Source organism: Callospermophilus lateralis, chromosome 5 (genome assembly GCF_048772815.1).
Source record: "Callospermophilus lateralis isolate mCalLat2 chromosome 5, mCalLat2.hap1, whole genome shotgun sequence".
NCBI lineage: Eukaryota > Metazoa > Chordata > Mammalia > Rodentia > Sciuridae > Callospermophilus > Callospermophilus lateralis.
Window position 1 is genome coordinate 27,572,505 of NC_135309.1, and position 24,726 is coordinate 27,597,230.

The 24,726-nt window shown below is 38.1% G+C and overlaps 1 protein-coding gene across 2 annotated transcripts in view; it reads left to right on the forward strand.

The window, feature by feature from the left end:
• Window positions 1-9,998: 9,998 nt before the first annotated feature.
• Clint1 (clathrin interactor 1) overlaps window positions 9,999-24,726 on the forward strand; it is a 62,171-nt gene continuing 47,443 nt past the window's right edge. For both annotated transcript variants that reach the window (XM_076856390.2, XM_076856391.2), the window contains exon 1: window positions 9,999-10,241. In XM_076856390.2, the coding sequence (XP_076712505.1) occupies window positions 10,201-10,241 (41 nt within the window). In that variant the 5' untranslated portion in view covers window positions 9,999-10,200. The remainder of the gene's footprint in view (window positions 10,242-24,726) is intronic.

The window sequence follows — 24,726 nt, forward strand, 5'->3', positions numbered from 1 at the left end:
AATTCAAATATTGTACCACAACTTGTCCATCCATACCCTGTTGACGAATATTTGGGCTATTTCTAGTTTGGGACTACTGTGATAAATAGAGCTAAGAATAGTCCTGCATAATAATTTTGGTATAGCTTTTCATTTCTCTTGGAAAAACACCCAGGAGTTGAATTTCTAGGTCAAAGCATAGCTGAATGACGACATATGGAACACAACTTTTGTAATTAAAAAAAAAAAAATTTTAAAGAAAAAAAATTGAAGACTAAGTTTGTATTAGTAATAGTAGTATTTGCTTTCTCCCCACCCCCACTAGATGTTTGGGTTTGTCAGATTGTAACTCCCAAGCCAGGTCAGTGACCTACCACTTTCCAGGGTGAATCATCAGAGATGGGGAAATTTTAATGCTACACCTACCTAAGAGAAACTAGATTTCATATCACCACCCGAAGCCAAGAGACTCAAGTTATAATTCAAAAAACTGCTAGCACACAGAAAAAGCAGCTTCCACCAGCAGATACCACCTGCAAACAAAACCAAACTCATGACACCTACATTCTACAATAACAGGGTGTCACCAGAATAGATACTCAGCATTGAAAAGAAGAAGAAAGAGCAGGTTCTGAAACTAGTCAAATGAACACATCAAAAACGAGAGTAGCAGCAGCCTCACCTTCAGGAGGGTTTGTAAACAAACTATGAACCAGACCTTAGTAACTTCCAAATCCAGACTCAGAGTTTGGTGCTACACAACTCCCAACAATATCACAAAGACCTATTATCTGGAAGAACTGACTGGAATTTGAACATGACATAAAGGAATGTGAAAGAAAATGGATGTAGAAAAAAAAAAAAGACTTCCATGCTGTCAATGACAGATTTTAGTGGTGTTGCTGAGCTGGTGGCCCTGGTCTACCTCTTGTCCTGAGAACTGGCCTTGAGTCCTAACTTACAGGAAGGTGAGAGGATCACTCTTTCCTCCCAACTACAGCTGTTTGGACCAGGGCTGTACACCTGCTCATTCAAGTTCAGACTCTAAGGGCTATGGGAAACTATTGAAGTTTTTTTGTGAATACAATAGCATGGCTCAGTTTATGATTCCAAAAGGTTTTAGTGGAACAAATTCAGAGGCTTCTGCAACGGTTCAGATATCTAGAGATGGGATTCTGATTGACAGGCAGGGAGAAGGGGAAAATCCACAGAGACCTCTCCAACATCTAGAAACAGGGAAGGAACAGAAGTTTCCCGAGGAACCTGAAATATGGGAAGAACCAGATGACTATGGAGTGATGAAAGCCGAGGGAGGAGCTCTGAGAAGGAAAAGGGGATCACCTATGGCCTAAAAAGTAATAATGAAGAGCCTGTTTGTGAAGAAGACAGCCTTTGGTTAAAAGGAGCAGAGAAACAGAGCTGAAGTTGGAAGAAAATAAAGTGACAGGGAAGTGACTATGGCATGGGTGTAGCTTCTTGTTGCACTTAAAGGTAACTATTTTAAAAATCCAAGATGGGGCTGGGGCTGTTGCTCAGTAGTGGAGTGCTTGCCCAGGATGCATGAGGCCCTGAGTTTGATCCCCAGCACCATAAAAATTAAAAATAATAATATCAAAATAGTAAACCCAAAGGCAAGTCATTAACTTGAAATACAAGTCCTTCCATGTTGTGACCCTATCTTCCATCAGGGTCCCACTAGCAAACACTGGCATACTCAGGGAGCATAGCTAAGTACAGCATAAGGAAGGGACAATTCACAGCAGGGCAGGCAGGGTGAGGAACCAGCATCTTGGACACACCCGAGGGTTAGCATCATCCTGAAGAGGCAAAGGAAGGACACACTCAGAACTGGAGCCATGGAAAGAAGTCCACCTGATACCAGAATGGACTAGGGAGTACTCCAGACAGAAGCATGGTACCCAAGCAGGGAGGAGGGTGCAGAAAGACCACCACCTCTTTCGTCTTCTGATCCCCTCTCCCCAAATTGACCGAACCCTCTGAAAACCATGAGAATGTAGGCCTTGGAGATCGGAAGGGCATGAAAACAGAGAATTCATTGAGCAGGCCCAGAACCCAGCACACCCTTGCTCACCTCCCAGGTTCATCTTTGTCAATTCTGCCCATCTCCATCCAGCCTCACAGAGCCTTCTTGCAGGTCCCAGAACATGCCAAGCTGGATCCCTATCTCGGGTCTTGGCACAGGCTGATCCCTCCATTGGGAACATTCTTCTCCTCTCTTCACTGCATTCACTCAAAATTACCCCCCCACACACACCCTTTCCTTAAATGTCACTTTCCCAGAGAAACATTACCTGTCCCTTGCTCTTATCCAATCAAGATGAACCACTACTGTTACATTCTCTCACTGCATTTGTTCCTCTCTTCCATGACACTCATCATAGTTTATAACAGCAGATTTATTGTGCCATTGTTTAATACCTATATCCTCCATCAGACTGTAAACTCCATGAGAACAGGAATTAGGACTATTTTTCACAAAACAAATCTTGGCGATGAGGCAAGTGCCCAAACAAAAATTTACTGAAAGACACCATGAACCTGCTCTAACACCCTCTTCCACATCACTGCTGATCTCTGGCTACAGTTTGGCAATAATAGAGCTTATAAATAATGAAACCATTTGACATGCCAGGTCTATGCAAGAAATTTAACATGTCATCTTATTCCCCCCTCGCAATGATTCAAGGAGACCAAACCTCTTATCAGCCCCACTTTTCCAATGAGGGAGCTAAGATTTGAGAGGCCTGATCACATAGCCAGGTCACATAGCTGTGGAGTGAAGCCTGGGTATGAACCAAGGTCCTGTAGACACCACAGCTGTGATGGAACCCCTCGCACACATGGCACTACCTCCTTATGTCTCTCCCTGTGGAGTTTGTGTGTTTATACACATATCTTGCTTATTAAACTCTGGGGTGACACACCAGAACCCCAGAGTCGATATCAAGATTATTTTAAATTGAAGACATTTGATATCCAACAGATGTAGGAAGAAGCTCAGAGACTTCCTTGTCTGACTCAAGGCAGGAACACGTAAGAAATGAAGACCACCATGAATCCCCTCTACTCTCAAGACAGACATGGAGACACCTACCACTTGGTGAGGATTATGCCCCTGAAGATAACAGAAAGAACATTCACAGATGTACAGGAAAACATTTCCACCACCTTTGTTATCTCTATCTGTTCCCCTCCAAACCCCACTTGTCTTTCCTAAAGAAACCTGTTTATTTCTATGAGAGACTTTTTTCCCTGCTCTTCTTCCCCTGGTAAGTTAGGTAACCATCCCTCTAAGTTACTCATCACAACATACCTGCTTGCACGCACATTGCATGGATAAACTATTCCTTGCCAATGTGTCCTTTGTCTGTTTAATTTGAAGGCCCCTGGGCACAGACTTAAAAGGGTAGAGGAAAAGTCGCCCCCTATACACACACACACACACACCACCAACAACAACAACAACACCACTACCACCACCACCACTACCCCCCCCCATACATGTTCTAATTTGGGGGGATAACAAGTTGTATTTATCTATCCCCAGTGAATATTACAGGTGCCCAATCAATGTTAAATGTTGATTTTTTTCCCAGCAGGAAAGCACACTTAATGCTAATTGCTCCTAACCCCACGTCATCAGCCGGATATATTCTATTTATTAAAGAGGTCTCTCCATTACTCTTTGGAACTCCATTGCAGTAAGCTTTCCCTATAGAACACAATTCTTTTGGCTTTTTTTTTTCCTTTTGCAACTCTTCATGGATTTTTAAATTTTGTTGTTTTTCTTTCTCTTCAGTGTGGGTATATATAATAAATGAATTTATTTATATAACATATTGCCTGTCTATAGATGTATTTATTTTAATAACTAAAATAATATCACTTATTATGTCATCTTTAAGTTAACATGCTGGGTTATTAAACTTTTTTCTTTTTTAATTAATTCATTTTATAGTAGAATGCATTTTGACATATTATACACAACTAAAGCACAATTTCTCATTCCCCTGGCTGTGCATGGTGCAGAGTCACTCCAGTAGTGTAATCATACATGTATGTAAGGTGATAATGTATATCTCATTCTACCATTCTTCCCATCCCCACAGCCCCAGCACTCCCCTTACTCCTCTCTACATAAACCAAAGTTCATTCATTTTTCCCTATCCCCTACCCACCCCCTGCCCCACTATGGATCAGCATCCACTTTTCAGAGAAAACATTCAGCTTTTGGGTTTGGGGGATTGGCTTATTTCACTTAGCATGATATTCACTAGTTTCATCCATTTTACCTGCAAATGCCATAATTGCATTCTTCTTTAAAGCTGAGCAATATTTCATTGTGTATATGTACCACATTTTTTTATCCATGTATGTGTCGATGGGCACCTAGGTTGGTTCCATAGTTTAGCTATTGTGAATTGAGCAGCTATAAACATTGATATGGCTGTGTCACTGTAGTATGCTGATTTTAAGTCCTCATGGTATAAACCAAGGAGTAGGATAGCTGGGTCAAATGGCAGATCTATTGCAAGTTTTCTAAAACACGATTCTTTGGAGGAGCCTAAGTGCAAAATCAGCACACATGGAGTTTTCTCAGGATACTTGGCCTTATCCAGAAAGGCTTGTCTCAGAAACCAGCTAGCTCAGTCTTTCTGACATCCATCCCATGAACCCCTGAACCCAACTTCACCACACAGGATGCTCCCACAGTCATATGCTGCCAGGTTGTTTCACTGAGACATCTTGGCTTCCTGTGGGTAGTTTTCCGAGGCTTAGACACTAGGAGCAGCGTCCACTCTGGGCTCTTCTGTTCCAGGTGACAGACAGCATCCTGGGAGGCAGAGACATGCAAGAGCACTTCTATCTCCATCTCTCTTCCTGCCAGCACCTTCCTACCCGCATGGAAGGCTGTAAACACACTAGCCCTTTAAAGCACCTTCCAGGGTTCTGAACAGGCTCACCTGGTCCCTGCTGACAGCTCTGAAAGGGGACTGAATTTCACTGAAGAAAAGCCCAACTGTCGGCAGAACAGAGAGTTAGCCAGGGTGTGCCCACTATCACATTACCTGCTGCCCAATGCTGGCCCCTCCATGGCAGCCTGGGGACTCTCAACTTCTGCCTCTCCCTTGCTTCTTTTTCATTTATGATTTCCATGGCATTCTTTTCTGTCTTGAACTGTCTAACCTACCAAGATTTGTGGAATTTAGAGCACTGGGAAGGGCCATGTATCATGCAGCCCAGGAATCCCAAAGTCTGGCAAAACTTATTTCAGGGTTTTTTGTTTTTTTTGTTTTTTTCAAAATACAGATATTTAGACTTCAGCTTAGATTTACAGTTGTGAACAACTGTTGCTTTTGTCCACCAGGGCATGGCTTATCTTCAGAGTTTCTTTAGAGAACTCTTTCCCCACTTTGTGTGGTTTTATTAGGACTACCAATTCTGTTTTGTTAGCCTTCCTGCAGCTGATTTGCCCTGAGATAGAGAGGTGTCAAAAGTGGGCCAATCATGGAACCAACCATTTGACCCAACTATCGCACTCCTTGGTCTATATCCAAAGGACTTAAAATCAGCATACTATAGTAATGCAGCCACATCAATGTTTATAGAAACTCAACTTACAATAGCTAAACTGGGAACCAACCTAGATGCCCTTCAATTGATGAATGGATAAGGAAACTGTGGTATAAACTGCAGAATTAAAAGAGAATAAAATTATGGAATTTGCAGGTAAATGGATGGAGTTGGAGAATATTATGCTAAGCAAAGTAAGCCAATCCCAAAAAACCAAAGGCCGAATAACATTTACTCTGATAAGTGGATGCAGATCCATAATGGGGGGGGGGGGGATGGGTAAAATGGAGGAACTTTGATTGGACAAAGGGGAGGGAGGTGTGCAAAGAGGGTAGGGGAGCAAGAAAAATGGTGGAATGTATGACTAGGTACATGTATGACTGCACATATGGTATGATGCTACATGGTATACAACCAGAGAAATGAAAAGTTGTGCTGCAATTGTGTACCATGAATCAAAATGCATTCTGTTGTCATATATACCTAATTAAAATTAATTAATTAATTTAAAAATAAGTGTGAAAGTATACACACAGATACACACACAAAAAGTGGGCCAATCAGAGTTATCTCTGTGGTATTAGCCCCTGTGCATAAAAAACGAACCTATCTCTTCTCCCTTGGATGCCTAATTGTATGCAAATGTTCCCTATAAGGTGGGAACCTATTTATTATGAATTGCAGTTAGGTAAATGAGCATCAGAGAGTTATGACAAAACTTAAATTACCTAGGCAAACTCCTGATTCCTGTGTGAAAAGATTTCCTTGCTCTGCTCTTCTTTCTTTTCTTCCTTCCTTCCTTCTCTCCCTCCCTCCCTCCTTTCTTTGTTTCTTTCCATTTTTTTTTTTGCTGTTCTAGTGATGGAGCCTGGAGCTGCACCTGGCACGCGCAAGGGAAGCTGTTTACCACTGGGCACTATTCCCAGTTCCTCTTACTCTGCTTAAACTAGCTTTAATGGAGTTTCGGTCACTTGCAATCAAGTGTAAAGAATAAGCTGAATCAGAAATTCAAGAGGTAGGACACGAAAAATCTAACATTTTAAAATATGTCCATGAATTTCTGATGTGGGGTTAGGTTTAGGGTACTCTGACAGATGAAATCCTCAGTTTATAAGGACAAAAATGAAATCCACATAAGGGGTTTGATAATAGTAATGAGGTAGAACTTAGGGAATACTACCGTAGTACTCATTTTAAAGAGAATTATATATATTATTTCATTTTATCTTGAGCACATCACTGAGTTTACTATGCTTACCTATTAAACATCTGTTTACTTGCTACTGTTGTCCTATGAACAATTGTGTATCCACCACCAAGCACAGTGCCTGGAACATAGGAACCAACTAAAATATTTGAATATTAAGCAAACTTCACATAGATAATTACTATTATTACTAGTAATTATGTTATTACTATTATTAGTAGCAGAATAGTAGTAATAGTGTTCCTAACATTTACTGAATGTTAATTTTGTGCTACATACATTCTGAGTTCTTTTTAAATATTGCCTCAATTATTTGTCTGAGAAGGTAGGTTTCTATTATCTATCATAATATGATTAGAAACAAAGTATCCTCTTTCTAAAAAGGAGGAGCAGAGAGGTATGATCAAAAATAAGACTTGGGCCGGGGTTGTGGCTCAGTGGTAGGGCACTTGTCAAGCATGCATGAGGCACTGGGTTCGATCCCTGGCACCACATTAAAACAAACACACAAGCAAACAAAAAAACTAAATAAACAAAATAAAGGCATTGTGTCCATCTACAACTGAAAATATTAAAAAGGGAAAAAAAAAAACAAGACTCATGGCCCAAATACTGCAAGCAAGATGCACGTTTCTCTGCTGGGTCACTTTGGGTACTTCAGGAAGCAGAAGCCACGATGGAATTAGATGAGTAGAGATTTATCAGTAGAAAAGAGGAAGAGGGAGCAAGAATAGGGTATGAGAGATTCAAATCACAAGATAGTTCTGACACCTGTCAAGGGAGAGAAGAAAGGGAAAGAAGATTGGGTAGGAAGAGTGTCCAATTCCCACAATGCTCCAAAGAAATTGGACAACCCAGGGCAAGGACTGTCCAGGACAAGCCCAGCATAGTCCAGAAATGGCCCAGCTCCAGCAGACCATGAACATCAGCAGACCTTGGCAAAAATGATTCCTAGAAAGAGAGGCTGTTAGGAGGTATCACACAACCACTTTCCTCAGAACTCCTATTAAACACCTGTCCAGATGGTGCTGCCCCAACTGTGGCTGCCACACCTGTGTGCCATGAGTTTGATTTCTTGGGAAGGAAATAAACACCAAGGAGCCTACCACATGAGATAAGCTAACCATATGAGACTAACTGTCAGCATCCACTGTCTACCACTATTCCTCACACGTAATTAACACAGCTGAGTATGTTTTCTTTCAAAATATATTGGTTTGACCTTACAAAAAGTGTCAGCTCATTTACTGAAAAATGTTTTCCTGAAGAGGGGTGGGTGGGGCATTTTCTCATTTATTTTTCTAGCACGGACATATTGAAATCGCCACAAAGAAGTTACTATGGAAACTGCTCCCAAACTTGCAAGATAAAAGGTACAAATGAAGCACTTTGTTGACATGAAAACCGTTAGCCTCTGGAGACCCCTTTTGAACAAACTCTTCAAGTCTGGTTTTTCTGCGCCCTTCTGGGGCTCTCAGGAAGGAAAGGTAGACAGGCAGGTTTTTAGAGTCACTTTGTAGATAGTCCTAGCTAACTTTGCAAATGCCACAGGTGACAACTCTGGAGTAAGTTTAGATATACTCCAGCTTGGTGTTGGAATGAGAAAATTAGATAATGATGTTGTACTTTCTGGATAACTCTGGTGAGGCTAACTGCACTGCAGTGAACAAGCTAACAGGCCCAGGGCAGGGGAAGGTGGTTATTTTGTGCTGAGCCCATTCAGTAGGTGTACTCTGGACTTGCTTGGTTTGAAAGTTAACTTGTCCTGCTCTTATTTATGCAAAGTGATCACTCTTTCTTATCTCCTCTGGCCACATTTCATCCTTTGAACCTTGGGCTGGACATCCTTTCAACTGGAAAGGTAAACTTTTCATTTGAAAGCTTTGCCTATCTCTGCTCATCTTTTACCTGCCCTCCCCACACACCACTCCAACTCACTTTCTGTGATCCCAAGCCTATCTCAGTAAATCTGAGCCAGCTCTGTCTTGATTTCTGCTCTTTGTACTTCTCCTCCTAGGGATTCCTTCAACTAGCCTCTCTCTGGGCCTTGCTTCTCTGAGCTTACTTCAGCCTTACTGAAAATCCTTTTATTAAAGCTGCTTCCAGTAACTGAGTGCAACTTGAAGAGAGGGCTTGACAGGTCAGGGTTCAGAGATTCTGGGGTCCTTGTTTTCTAGCTTCATGACTAATAACCTTTTCACTTCTTTGTGAACCAATCTTCATCTATTCCTTTCACTGATAATTCTTTTCTTGTAGCTCTTTTCTTATGGCCAGTTCTGGTTTCAACTTAAACACAATGTCCTCAAAGAGGCTGTAAATATTCCCTAATGCTATTTTCCTCTTGCATCATTGTCTATAACATTATCTTATTGTTTACAAAGGCATTTGCTATCCACAATTAAATGTGTTCTTAGTTATGATCTGTTTCTTCCAGTGACATTTAAAGCTCCAAGAAAACTGGGGCCCCAGCTGTATTCTCCACTTCTGGCACATAGGTGACACTCATTAACCAGTTGTAACTATACAATTTAAGCCGTTTGACCAAATAAAATTTACTTGCTTTATTTTGAGGATTGACAGAAATGAATAAATGAAAACGAAGCAATGACAACCACTGCAACAACCCCCCTGACAGCAGTGTGTATATTTAGACTTTCAGAAGGTGAAACTGCCAAGTTCTTTGGTGCATTACATATAACATACATATATATGTGTATGATTACTGATGTCTTTCTAGTTTTCCATGGAGTGTGAACTGAGTTTCTGACTTTTGTAACAAAGTATCTGATAGCTGTGTAAATATAAAACTATTGTATCACAGAACCAGAGTGAAAAAGAATTTAGAATACTTCTTTAATTTACAGAGATGGAAACTACGGCTCAGAGATGTAAATATATTTGAACATTCGAAATACGGCCACTTGTCTGTCCATGAAGAATACAAACGCTGATCACGCTTCTGTGTGATTATTATTAATAACAGCAATGTTTCACATTTTAAAAAAATGAGTGTGACTACATCTTACACCACTGGTTCTGAAACGTGGGCGTGATCAGGATCTGCTGGAGCACAAACGGCTGGCCCCCACGCAGTTTTGGGTTCAGAGGGTCTGGGGCAGCAACCTAAGCAAGCGGCTGCTCTCGGAGGCTGGAAAAACTACAAGTCCCGGCGTGCTGCGCGCGCAGAGGGCGGAAAGTCGGGCGCTTCCGCTCCACGCAGCGCCTCTGCCGCCGCGTCTCGACGTGTCACCGGTGGCGCCGCGGCTGTAGCAAGGGAAGGAGCTGACTTGGGGAGTTCGAGGCGGCGGGCGGCGGCGGCGGCGGCGGCGACCCCGGCCTGGACCTGCCCGGCACGGAAGTATTCCGGGATCCGTGGGGAACAGCAGAGGGAGGCGGCGGCCCGGCCCGCGTGGGACACTATGTTGAACATGTGGAAGGTGCGGGAGCTGGTGGACAAAGCGTGAGTATCGGGGGGGCAGTTGTGGCCGAGGCCCTCGCGGGGGAGGGGAGGAGGGGGAAAGGGAGCCGGCCCTGCGCGCGGGGTCGCCGGCGTCACGCCCCCCGGCTCGGCCGGCCCCATCATGGCGGCTGCCGGCCGCCTCTCCGGTTTGGGCCCTCATCCCACCAGCGGGGCTAGACGGAGGGACCCTCCCCCGTTTCAGCTTATCTTTTCAGCCACCTCCTGTCCAGGTTGGGGTCTCTTTGCCCTGACCCCAAGCCTTGGTGCGGACGCTTTGGTCGGAGGAGGGGGCGGGTTGTCAGGAGCTGGGTCACTGCCCTGGCAGGACGAATGTCCTGGCTCCAGGCTGTGAGCTTTGCCTCCTGAGCAGCAGGGAAGGCTTGCGGGTGGGGGACGCAGCGCACTGGCCCTCTAGGTCCCTCCGGGCGTAGTACAGAGAAATCTTGGGCCTGGTCGGGCTACCTCTTGCCTTGCTGGGCTCTCTCTTAATTCTTGATGAACCCGAAGTATTAGAGTGGGTGGTAGTGTAACAAGTGGCCAGACTGAAGTTATTCCATGAGACTCACCTTTGCGTTTCTAACACTAGCTAAGATAGATCACCGTGTAGCTTCTTATGGTTCTTTTCCCCTAACTTTTTCACTGAACTTCTTTTTTGGTAGGCTGCTTGTTCCATTCGTTTTAAGGTGTCATTAAGAAATTTCCCTTAAAGAAGAACAGAACCCATGTTGTTTCCTGTTGACCTATTTTGGGGGGAGGGGGTACTGGGGATTGAACCACTGAGCCACATCCCCAGCCCTAAGTTGACCTGTTTTTAACTTTCCTGACTGGTAAAATGACCAATGCATAGTTGACTCCTTTAAGACTGAAATAGCTTCAGTGTCCTAGTACGCTGGGAAAACCTTAGCACTTGAATTTTAGTATATCGGATATAACAGTAAGCTCTTCTAGGCCAGGAGGAAATAAAGTTTAAGAATTTAACCAGTCCTCTTCCTTTTGGGTTTTAGTGATTATGCAGTAGTAAGCAGGATTAGAAAAACAGTTCTTTGTGCCACCCACCTAACCTAAACTCAGGAAGTGTGGATGGCAAACTTTTCTTGACACTAGAAAACAAAATAATTTGCAGTGGCTTGGATAATGCATCAGATAGAACTAGAATTTGACCATACTGTGCAATTTTCTTTGCTACCAAGAAGGCAGTAGACTGCCTGCAAAACTGGATTCAAGCCTTGTGGCCTTGGGCAAGTAATTTACCCTCCCAGTACTCCATTTTTTCTGGTGCAGAATGAAAATAACTACGCATACTTTCAAAGGTTGTGAAGATTGTTAAGGGCCAAGGACTTAGATTGCATATGTAGCCCTCAAGGAGTATGTTTAGATCAGTATACATTTGAACCATAGCAGTGTTCTGCATTTAAAGTAAGATAAAACTCACTAGAGTGAAGCTCCAAGTTTGAAAAGTGACTCACTTTAATAATTTTCCTTTACAACTATTCATTTGACCATTGAGCCCTAATATATGTATTTTGAGCTGTATATATGGTTATTATATAGATGAGTACTTGTTTAATTTTCATCTTTCATTGGCAAGAAGAAATTCTTCCTTCTAAAAGTAAAAGCATTTTATAAAACCATGTATTGTGGCACTATATCCAGTTAGACTGCACCTTCAAATGCCATCATGGAAGTAAAACTGAGCCATAGAATGGTTACTCTGATTTTTAAAGAGATAAACCCATGGAGGAACAGGCACATGAGAGAATCATGAGTTAAGGACTACTGTGATAGCTGGATTAATAGATTGATATGCAGAAAGACCATTAGTTAGAAAGTTTGGAGACATGAGTGTCTGGCAGTACCATTTTTAACTAGCCATTTGTACTGTTTGAGGCAGAATGACATGAATCTCCAGACATTGTGTTCCTTGTCTATAAAATGAGGGATTGAGCTAGAGTAAGAATTGTCTCAATGCATATTTGAAGAAATGAGTTTCCATTAGAGACAGCTAAGTGGAACTATTATTTCACAGTAACAAATAAATTTTGAGAAGGCACTATCCTTCAGAGACATTGAGGCTGAAAAGGGATTTTTTTTTTTTAATGATAATATGATGGGAATATAGCTATATGGTAGCGTGCTTCCTTAGTGTGTGCAAGGCTGAGATTCAGGGTTTCAGTCCTTAGTACCACAAAAACAAAGAAACAGGTCATTGGTACATGTTACATTTAAATGTTTTAGGCAATAAATATAGTTCATAACTCAGGAAAACTAAGACTTTTAATATATATTCCTATTCAGTGAATTTACTTGAAAAAGAAAATATACTCTTTCAAATTGTATTCCCTTGGAGTTACCTCTTACATTAAGTATGTTAGCAGTTCTTAAGTATAATGACTTTTGAGACTGAAAACTTTCTGGAAGGTAGGGGGATATTTTCCACAATTTTGTTGCACCTCCTGGTGGTATGAAATGGATCTATTTTGTAGAACATATTATGGAACTGAGGGAAAGCAGATAAAGCCATAGGCCAACCAGAGCCTGCAGTGCCAGTTTCCTCCCACTTGTAATCAAGTTGCATAAAAGGGAACTGTTGCAGGAAAAGATTAAGAGGCACCATTCCCACTAATGAGGACTGGCTTGACCATTGTCATCCTATGACCTGCCTTTCTTTATTTGAATAAAATTAGATACATTTATATTTGTCATCCCACACATGGTATAAATTGAAAATTGTTGTAGTTCCGAAATATTTTCTCTTGTAATTTGGGGAATGTAATGAAGATGACATGGTTGTAGTAGATCAAGACTTAGGGTTCAAGCCCCACTAACTCTTCTCTTTCCTTACAGGGAGTAAGTAATATGTTAATGGTAAATCTATTTGATCAGCAACTCTGTTTTTGATAGAGATTAAACAGCTCTGACTAAAGCCTTACAGCAACTGCAATAAATAGTTTATTTTAAATTATTCTTTTCATCATAACTTGCATTTTTTCCCCATTAGTTATTTTCATTGGTGTATATTTGCTTGTTTTTAGTTCTTAAATGTTTAATGCAACAGCTATAGAAACTACTCTCACAGTCTGAGTGCTGAGGGAGAAATTCTTGCTATTCAAAGAGAATAGTTTCTTTTCTTACTTCAACAGATAATACATTTATTAATTCTTAGGTCAGCACTATATTTTCTGAACTTGAAAAGTACAATCCCTGCCTTTAAAAAGCTTACCACTACAAATATGCTACAACACAAATGTATTACTGGTATTCCCCTCCCACCCCTACCCTTATTTGCCCTATCTTACCAGTAAATCTCCATTCAGTTAGCTTCTGAAAACAACTTTTCTCTGAACCAATTATAGGTAACTCTTATTGCTGAAACAAGGAATTAATTATCTTTCTTTTCTTTTGGTAATTGAGCACAAGTGGATATTAAGAACTTAATTCCAAAGAAAGATGAGCTTAATTTGTCACCCTACACCCTGTATTTGGGATTGGATCCACAAATGCTTTACCATTGAGTTGCATCCCAGCCCTTTTTATTTTTGAGATAGCGTCCTAGTTGCCCACTAGCCACGAGCTTCCAGTCATTCTACCTTTGCCTTCTAAGTATTTGGGATTACAGGTGTGCTCCACCACACTTGGCTTAATTTATCTTCTGACAGCATCTAGTATTCCTAGCTTTTACATTATTGCTCCAGAGTTGAATCTTTTCTGTACTATTGTATTATTTTTCTACTTATTTAAATGTTTAATAATTCCTTTAGGTGAAAAGAAAACATGCTGGTTGTAGCGGTATCTGTCTGTAGTTCCAGTGATTCAGGAGGCTGAGGCAGGAGGATTGCAAGTTTGAGACTAGTCTCAGCAACTTAGCAAGACCTCATCTCAGAATAAAAAAAAAAAAAATTAAAGGCTTGAGGATATAACTCAATGGTCGAATGCCCCTGGGCTTAATTTCTGGTACTATGTGGAAAAAAAGAAAAGAAAACATAGGCAACTTAAATACCTTTTAATCTAGAAACTTTATTGTTTTATCTTTCATATTTAGGTCTTCTAGCTTGCTAAGCTTTAGTTTATTTTTAACTTTTATTATGCAAAATTTGAAATGTGTAAAAAAAAAATAGGGAACATTGTAATAAATTTTTATGGACACATGACCCAGTTTCAACAATTTAGCTAATCTTGCATGAGCTGTACTCTCAGCTCTCACTCCCAGATACCATATCATTTCATCTATGAATATATCAATTATATCAATCCTCAAAGGTAAGGAACATTTTGCTGGGGTACCAAGGATTGAACTCCGGGGCACTTGACCACTGAGCCACATCCCCAGCCCCATTTTGTATTTTATTTAGAGACGAGGTCTCACTGAGTTGCTTTGCACCTTGCTTTTGCTGAGACTGGCTTAGAACTCATGATCCTCCTGCCTCAGCTTCCCAAACCACTTAGATTACAGACTTGCACCACTGGGATCGTCTTTTTAGAACCATAAACACAATACCATTATTATGCCTTAAACGGTAATTCCTTAATACAAAATGTTTAGTCAGTATTCATTTCTTAATTGCCTCATAATTCCTGCTTAGTGTTTTCTGGTATATGTATAATATATGTAGTCGATATAACTATCAATGCTCTCCCTTCCCTCTTTTGCCCCTTGCTGTGCTGAGAATTAAACTCAGGGCCTCCCTCACAATAGGCAAGCACTCTTATTACTGAGCCATATCATCACCAGCCTTCTCTTGATTTTCTTAATGTATAAGTTCAGCCTCTACTCATGTTTCTTTCCTCTTGCTATTTCTTTGTTAAAGAAACTGGGTGTTTCTCTGTTTAAATTTTGCTAATTATGTCCCCATGGTGGTATTTAAATGTTCTCTGTCTTCTGTAATTCTTTTAAGTTGATAATTATATCTAGTCATTTAATCAAAAAAGTTCCAATTTGGGGGAGCAAGAGTACTTAAATTCAAAATGCATTTTCAGTACTTATTCTAATGTTTCTTGTATACAAAAAGTTAACTCCTTTCAGTCCCAGATACACATTACTTTCTGAGACAACACAATTAACCTTTTTTTAATTTAAATATTTATTTTTTAGTTGTAGTTGGTTGGACACAATACCTTTATTTTATTTATTTTTATGTGGTGCTGAGGGTTGAACCCAGGGCCTTGCATGTGCTAGGCGAGTGCTCTACGCTGAGCCACAACCTTATCCCCTTAACTTTATTATTTTTTTAAGGTATCATTTTATATGAACTTCCCTTGTTTAGCCAAATTATATATGTTTGCCCTTCTGTGTATTTTACAGTAATTTGTTAACCACTTGCACTTCTATACCACCCTTAGGCACCTCCAGGCAGTATTTAATAGATCTGAGAAGCCATTTGTGGTTCATAGATGAGAAATGGAGTCAAATCTTAGGTCCACTACTGAGAAAACAGTGATCTTGGATATTAGAGTGGTACTTCTAAAATAGAAATGATAGTACTTATTTTACATGCTAGTGAGGATTAATTTAAAGCTCTTAGACTATTACTTTATATAAATTAAACTTTGGAAAATCTATTATTATAACTCTGTTGTGCACAAAATAATCTGTAACATTTAGAAAAATCACATAGTGTTTGAGAGAATTATTGTTGCTGTCAAATTAAGTTATTTACACGTACATAAGGATTGTGTCTTAATCCATGAAGTCAACATTTTCAGTGGGTATTATCTCCTACAATTCTTCTGCTGAATAGATAGCCTAACTTACAGAGAAGAAAACTTATTTAAATACCTCTGTTCTGTGTGCCTTGTGTTATTTTTACCAAATCATAAATGCTTGTACTTTAACATTGTAAAGCATATTGCAGAAATACGCTTACGAAACCATGTTGAGGAATAAAGTCTTTGGACAGACATATTGCAATTTCCATCTGCCAATTCTTATATTTTGTTCAGCTTGTTTTCTCTTTTCTCAAGATTTTAAAGACACTGCTAATGTAAAACATTTTTTTCTAAAACATCAAAAATTTATTTTATGAATGCAAATCGAAACTGACAATTTATCTTTAGGAAACTGAGCAATGTTAAAAATAAGAGTCGTCCAGAATATGTGGTACATGATCTCTGACAAAAAATGAGCAGTATATGCTAAGAAAACACATTGCAGAAAGGGCTTTCCAATCATTCGATCCACTTGCCTACATGGCAAGAGCATCTTTTGGTTTACCAGGGCCCTTTAACATCAGAATTAAGAAAGGACCATAATATAATCCCATATTGGAGCCAATATGTAGTTAGTTTTGATTTCTGGATGGATTAAGCTAATGAATGTGTATTAAATGTTAATGAATTTGTTAATGGGTAACAATGGACATGGATGCTTTGTACTTCACATAAGAAAAGTCAGAATGAGTTATTTTTGACATGAATTTTGTTTAGTTTTTTAATTTTAGGAGAGTATTTAAATTCTAATAAGTAATTTTTTGTAACTTTTACATAAATTCACCATTATGTGGTAAATGTGCATACACAGTTTTGTAATGTTGCACTTCTCATCCAGATAGCCTTATGTTTTTGTAGTAGGAAAGTGGTAAGCATTGAAAATTCAGTTTCTTGTTTTTTTGTTTGTTTGTTTTGTTTTCATAAGGTTGATTATTCTTTAACGATAAGCATATCATTAAAGAATAATGCATTAAATAGATATACTTGGATTTTTTGATATTTTTCTCATTCATTATCTGTCATTTTTTAAAATGACTTACTGTAGTGTGGATAAAAGTGTGTTTTTATTTACAGTTAATCCACATTGCTTAAATAATGACCTTGGTTTGATGTGTTTGGCTTTTAGTTATACTATTGGTATTATGTGAGCTTTTGAAATGCGGCTCCATTTCTCATGAAGCCAGTAAAAATTTTAAGTCTTTTATCTCCACTGTACATACAATGGGCAAGTGTGATTCTTTAAAAATACTAAGCTAGATCTGCCAGAACCACTCCCCCCGCCTCCACTTCTCATTTCCTGTCTTCCTGATCCTTTGCTGCCCCTCTGCCCTCATTTCTACCGCTCTGAACCCTCTTAGTGATCTGATCAGTGTGCCTCCTATGTTACCTAGTGTGTACTGACACACATCTGTTTACATGTATTTGTTACCTCTGATGTATAAGCTACCTGAAGACCAGAGACTTTGGTTTGTTTACTGTTATATTTATTTCTAACAACTAGAATAGTATATGATACATGGTTAGCCCTTGGTAAATATATTTTTAAATGAATATGTTAAGTTTGGTAAATTAATATTTATTGGAGAGAATATTCTTTAAGTCCAGATATTTCTAATAATAAAAGCCAGTAGTTACTGAGAATTTGTTATGTACCAAGTGCAATGTTACTTACCCTCCATTTTTTAAAAATATATTTTTAGTTGTACATGGACACAGCTTTATTTACTTATTTATTTTTAATGTGGTGCTGGAGGATTGAACCCAGTGCCTCACATGTGCTAGGCAAATGCTCCACTACTGAGCCATAATCCCAGCCCTTACCCTCCATTTTTGATGAGAAAACTGAATACAAAGTAGTTCAGGAACTTGCTACTAGTAACACCTCTGGAAAATAGATTTAAATCAAGATGATCTACTTTCAGAACATAATATATATGAGTCTTTGCTAATCTTTTATAACATGTAATTTAAACAAAAAATTGTCATGTTATTGTCATAAAAATGAATTATCGAGTATGCTTAGAAAAATTTATAGCACTTAATATTCAGAACCAAATTTGATGAGAGTATTATTTTTCTTTCCCATATGTACCTACCATAGAAGAGAATTTTACTGACCTATTACAGTACGATAATGTCTATAAGTTAGGTGACCCTTAATGACAGGGTAACAGACAGATGTTTCTGTGGGTGAAAAGTTTTCCCTGTTGTATGAAGGCGATCTCTGTAATCATCCCTGAAATATGTTGTGGCATCCACGAGTTCTGTCATGTGCTTCAGAATCAGTAGTCCTCATAATCCTGTGATATTTATGATATGGTCAGTTCAATATGCCTGTAGTACTATATTAATACGATTTATGCATAGTGTTTTCCATTTTTTCCTATGTTCAAAGTGGATCATTTAGGAATAATTTTCCTTAGACCTTTGTGTGTCTATCGAAGTGCTGAATTTTTGGCATATATTATAAATACTTAAATGTTGTCAATGATTCAAAATGCATTACTGATGTCCTTATTAATTGTGGCCCTTAAAGAATCCTTCAATGAATGCTTATTAAATGCTTAACACAAGCCCAGTACAATGCTGTAAGACAGGCAGCACCTTAGGGTTCCACTGGGCAGATTATGATTCTATAAAGGAGATTCCTATAAAAAAAGAAATAGAGAATGATATAGGATGGTATGATATTCAAATTTGAGGACTCTAAATACTTTAGAAATTCAGAGAATGGGCAAAATGAAGCCGCATAAAAGCATCATGAAGGAGATGTTCCTGGTATTTTAAAAATGTGTATGTATTGAGAGAGAGAAGGCTAGGCTAATTAAATTTTCACAAAAAATGAAAAATCTGAATCAAGTCAAATGATGTTGGTTCACTGATAAGAATACACTCACAAATGGTTTTAAGCAGAGGATGATATCAGTGAGAATCTGTCCTACTAGAAAAGAAAGGTCCTTTCTACCCCATATAGTACAAATTAAATAATTTGAAGTATATGCATTCCTCCTCTTTTTCCTCCTCCTCCTCCTCCTCCTTCAGCTTGAGGGGGGAAATAAATTATAAGTTTTTCAAAATTTTAGTGGTTAGGTTATGGAAAATTTCCAACAATGTCAGCTTATGGTTAGTGTAGTTCCTGGGATTTGGCAATGCATATAAGTTTAATCACTGGTGAAAAAAGAAAAATCTATAGCTTAATTTAAACAAAATATCAAGTATTTGATTTGACAAAGGCGGTGTCACAAACTTGACACTATTGAGGTATATTATTTCTCATTCTGTTAGGATTTTTTTAGAATTGTATACATTGACTTAGTGTTGGATATTTGGCAGTACATCAGTTTTATCAGGTAGAAGTGAAAAATCTAAAAGTGATATGATTAAATTACAATATGAAGCATTTGCATCTACAAAGATGTAATTTTCACATATTTTGCAACTGTAGGATGTCTTGTTTTATCATTGTTTTTAAAATTATGAGTTCAAATTGTGTGGTTTTTTTTTCTTTTTAAGAATTACTGATTTCCAGTACATTCTTTCAGATTTTTCTTCTGAAGGTAGGACAAAGCATTTGATAAAACCACCTTAACAGAATGTTTTGTTTTATATTGTAACTAAGGATTGAATGCAGTGGCACCCTACCACTGGGCTGCTGCTTCTCCTGGCCTTTTTATCTTTTGAGCTAGATTCTCAATAATCTAACTTCAGATTTATGATCCTCCTGCCTCGGCCATCTAGGTAGCTGGGATTATGGGCATGAGCTGCTATGCCCAGTTTAACAGAGTGTTCTAAATAGCTCATCACCTGTTTTTAAAATTTTAAAGATAAAACTGGTCATGAGTGTGCTAAACTTGATCAAATTTCTTTGGATTTCAATTTTATTTTTAAATAAAGAATGATAGGGATCATTGGTGGAGAGACATGAGTTAAGATAATTCTACTGTACAAAATCTAGTTTCTAGGACTGTTAAAAAATTAAATGAGCTAATATATTGTGAACATTCTGTTAACAAATAGTCATAGTAAATAATCAAATTCAGAAAGTTTTGTTATTTTGTTTCTTCTGTTTTGTCATTGTGAGAAAATTTCAAGAGTAATAACCCAAAAGTTAAAAATTGTAGATGAACAAAAATTATTTTTCAAGTTAGTTGTAATTAATAGAAATTTAAAATTTGATGTATATTTTCATAAATTTTAAGCCCTTTTTTTTTTTTTTTTTTTGGTACCAAGGATTGAACTCAGGACACTCAACAACTGAGCCACATTCCCAGCCCTATTTTGAATGTTTTATTTAGAAACAGGGTCTCACTGAGTTGCTTAGTGCCTCGCTTTTTTGCTGAGGCTGACTTTGAACTCATGATTCTCTTATCTCAGCCTCCTGAGCCATTGGGATTACAGGTATGCTTCCTCACGCCTGGCTTTAAGCTCTTTTAACTGTGAAATTTTTACTGATTTTTTTTTTTTTTTTTTTTTTTTTTTTTTTTTTTTAGTGACCATTTTATCATACCTGTAAAAACTAGAATTGGGATGTATAGTGCAAGTAAAATTCTTAAGCTATTCTTATTTGAATATCTTGGATATTTGACCAGGTGGAACCAGTTTTACATATGATACCCCTTGTCATGAAAAAATCTCACACTGTTCTTTATCTTTTAAAACAAAATCAGTCGAATAAAAAGCAAATAACCATAGGCATGAATCATATTACATGAAGTTAACCCTTTTACTGTGTTCAATTCAGTGGTATTTAGTACATTCACAGTATTGTGCAATGAAGCAGATTTTTGCAAAACCTTATTTTGAAATTAAATATGTAGTGTATTTAGTTTTCATAGCTCTTCAATTTCCTTAACTCAGGAATCTCACCTCAGACTTGTGATCCTCATGCCTTAGCCATTGAGGTAGCTGGGATTATGGGCGTCTTTGTCTTTCATGGCATAGGTCATTTTATTGCTGTTTTGTTTTTTGTACAGTACTTGGGGATTGACCCCAAGGCCATTCTAGTACTGGGCTACACCCTCAACCCTTTTTATCTTGACAGAGTCTTTAAATTGCCCACCTTGAATTTACAATCTTCCTGCCTCAGCCTCCCAAGTTGCTGGGATTACAAGCATGTGCCACCACATACAGCGAATATTTTAAAAACTATAAACCATTTAGTTTATGTAACAGTCTTCGAATTTAGGTTGAGCTGACATTTTCTCAGGTTATATTTTGAACCATTCAAACTGGAGTACCACATTAAGTGATGCTGTGCCCTTTCCAGGAGGAAGATGTGTTTATATGCTCCTCATTGGTGATGTTAATTTTGATCACTTAGTCAAGTTCTTGTTTGGTTCCTCTATCCTACTGTTTTTCTCATTGTAGCTAATAAGAAATCTAGGAGGAAACACTTTGAGACCTCTCATCAAACTTTCAACCCTAGATTTAGCATCAATGGATGCTTCTTGCTTGAGCCAGTCTTTACTACAATGATTGCAATATTATGATTAGCCCAACTCCAATCAAATTCTCCATATTAACAATTTACTGTAAATAAAAATCCTCATTGTTTTCCTGCCTCCTCCTTTTTATTCTTTCATTTATCACTCCATGGATATTTCATTCAGTAGGCTGTAATTCATTACTGTTCTTTTTATTTGTTTGCACCAGTACTGGGGATTGATACCAGGGGTACTACCACTGAGCTACATCCCTATCCCTTTTTGTTTTGATACAGGGTGTTACTAAGTTGCTAAGGCTGACCTCAAACTTATGGTCCTCCTGACTCAGCCTCCTGAGTAACTGAATCATAGGAGTGTACCACTGCAACCTGCTGTTCATATTTATTTTGATAGTGAAATTGCCTCAGATGTTGCTAATCTATCTCCTTTTAACAAGATATTTTTGGATTATACTATACTTTTGCTGTTTCAGCCTTAAGTAAGCCCTATTTCAAAGGACTCCTGGATTTAGTTCCTTTTAGTGGTGAGGCAGATATTTTTACATAGAGATTATATAGTTGATTATATATATAGAGAGATATTTTTGTCATAATTCATTGCTAGAGTTCCTTAATATGCAAAATTACCTCATAATTCAAAGACAGAGCTCTTTTAGAAGTGGGTTAGTGGTATTTTTCTTTTGGATAATTAAAAGTGTAAGGTTTTGTTATTTTTAAGTTTTAAGAGAACATAATTTTAGAAGGTTACACATATGTTGTCTCCCTGTTTTTTCTACTTTAGCAGTGTAATTTGCTTTCCTTAAGTCAATTAAGTATGAACAGACAAGAATCAAAGCATACTTATTTTGATTAAGTCAATAAAATGCTGTTGGAGAGTGTATTCTTCCTAATAGTATTTCCTGTTACAGTCTTACACCTGCAGTTCAGATTCGTCTCTTGCATTGAAAGTTTGTTTGGCTTTTGAATTGTTTATACTAGCAGCTAATTACTGAGTAATTTAAGAATCTTAACCATGGCAGCACTATTCTAATTAGAATACTGGATGTTGGCACTTTATTTAGCAAACAGAAGTATAAGATATTTGTGTTTGTGAAATTTTGTAAAGTAGTATTAAGGACTAATTTATCTGTACATAATCTTATATTACATGGGCTTTACCTCCAAACCAAATATATAATTCATTTGGAATATGAAGTCTTTTGACTTCAGTTGGGGAAAAAAAATGGTCATATGTTGAGAGTAGCATTTTTGTAGTAATTAAAACACACCCAAAAAAGCCCCCCCAAAACTATACAGTTTTAAATAAATGCACTGCCTTAATTTGAACATTAAGAAAAGTTTGAGAAACTTGCTGTTGATTACAGTATTGGTTATGAATTTAATATAGGTAATATCCCTTTACCCATCTTGAGGCTTAAAAAGGGTAATTTGAAAATAAACACATAGTTGACATTTCTTTGTTTTTTCTTTTTCTTTTCTTTCTTTCTTTTTTTTCTTTTTTTTTTTTTTTTTGTGGTTATTTTTGTGGTACTGGGAATTAAATAATTGAATGCAGGGGTGCTCTTCAATGAGATAGCTCCCAGCCCTTTTTGTTTTTATTTTGAGACAAGGTCTCATTAAGTTGCTCAGGCTGGCTTCAAATTTTTCATTCTCCTGATGTCTCAGCATCCCAAGTACCTGGGATTACAGGCAGATGCCACTGTACCTGGCCATCAATGACATTTCTTTCAGACTGATAACATTTCTCAAATATGAGTTTTTGGAATATATGATGATTATGACACTATGTAATGAATGAGTTGAAAGTATATTCTTTGTGTGTGTGTGTGTGTGTGTGTGTGTGTGTATGTGAGATGCTGGGGATCAAACTCAAGGACTCACGTATGGTAGGCAAGCCCTGTATGATGGAGACACATCTCTTGGCTTTAAATTATATTCTTAAGGCTTGTATAGTCTCTGATAAGAAAACTCGGATTACAACTCTGCTCTCAGGTCAGATGCCCATATTTTCCAAGAAGTCAGAATGTTGTAACTAGGAATAAGGGAAACCACAGTATAGCTTCACTTGTTAATTTAATGACTATTTATTGGTTATCCAGAATTATTGTAGGTTCTTGAAATACAGCTGTAAGTAAGATTTGATGAAGAGAGATAAATAGAATAAGTAATAAAGTAATGATACATTCTGTAAGTATTGTGAAGAAAAGAGGCTAAAGTAGGAAATGGTGAACTTGCTATTAAGTAGAGTGGCCAGAGGCCCCCTCCTGAACTTGTAGCATCTACATTAAGAATTAAAAGTAAAGTGTAAAGTTTTCCAGAGAATGAGCAAAGGTAGTTTCAGGGATTTGTAAGCCATTGGCAGGGATTTTTTCATAAGAAGCTGGTCAGGAATTTTGATAAGCAAAGGAGTGAAATGATCCCACTTAATGTAGCTTTTCCTTGGTGCTGAATTGGATAATGGATCAGGATAGAGAATAAGAGTAGAAGGAGAAATGAAATCAAGAGAATAAAATAATAATTAGAAACATCATCTCTGAGGTCAAGTCATGAGCATATCATTTAATGGTTGTGTAATCTTAAGATATTTAACCTCCTTGTGCTTCACTTTGCTCATCTGTAAAATGGGAGTAAAAGCAGTACCTGCCTCTTAAGAGTTGTCAAAGGATTATCTGAATTACTTGAAGTGGTTTAGGATAATGCCTAGCCCAAGCTTTATGTGTTAAAAGCCAATAACAACATATACAACTATGTTATAAATTAGACTGCTGTGTATTTTACTCATTTGGAAGGGAACACCTAAGAGTTACTACTACACAGGTGATCTTGGCTTTGTAAAGCTTTTCGATGGTAACAGATTGTTTAAAGGATGGACATGCTTCCAGTATATGTGAGTTTCAGTTCACAAGGTTCTTTGCAAAGTGAGAGTTGCTTTCATAAAAGAATAATTCCTGCATCCATCTGTAAAAGTGAAATCCTTGCTGGAAGGTGGCACAACTAAGGAGGATGAGGCAAGAAGATTGCCAGTTCAAGGCCAATCTGGCAATTTAGTGAGACACTGTCTCAAAATTATACAGTTCAGTGGTAAAAGCTTCCATGGGTTCAATTCCCCAGTACCAAAAAAAAAAAAAGTGAAATCGGTGATCGCTGTCAACTCTCTGTTTGATGCTGAGCATGAGTAGAAGTAGTTTTAATGTTAATGTTTTTGAAATACACACACACACACACACACACACACACATATATATCTTTAGAGTTTATATTTAGGTCTTCAAATGTTTCTGTGGGACATAGAAGTCTTATGCCAAAGATTTTAACTTTTTAAAATCTCTTCTAAAGGTT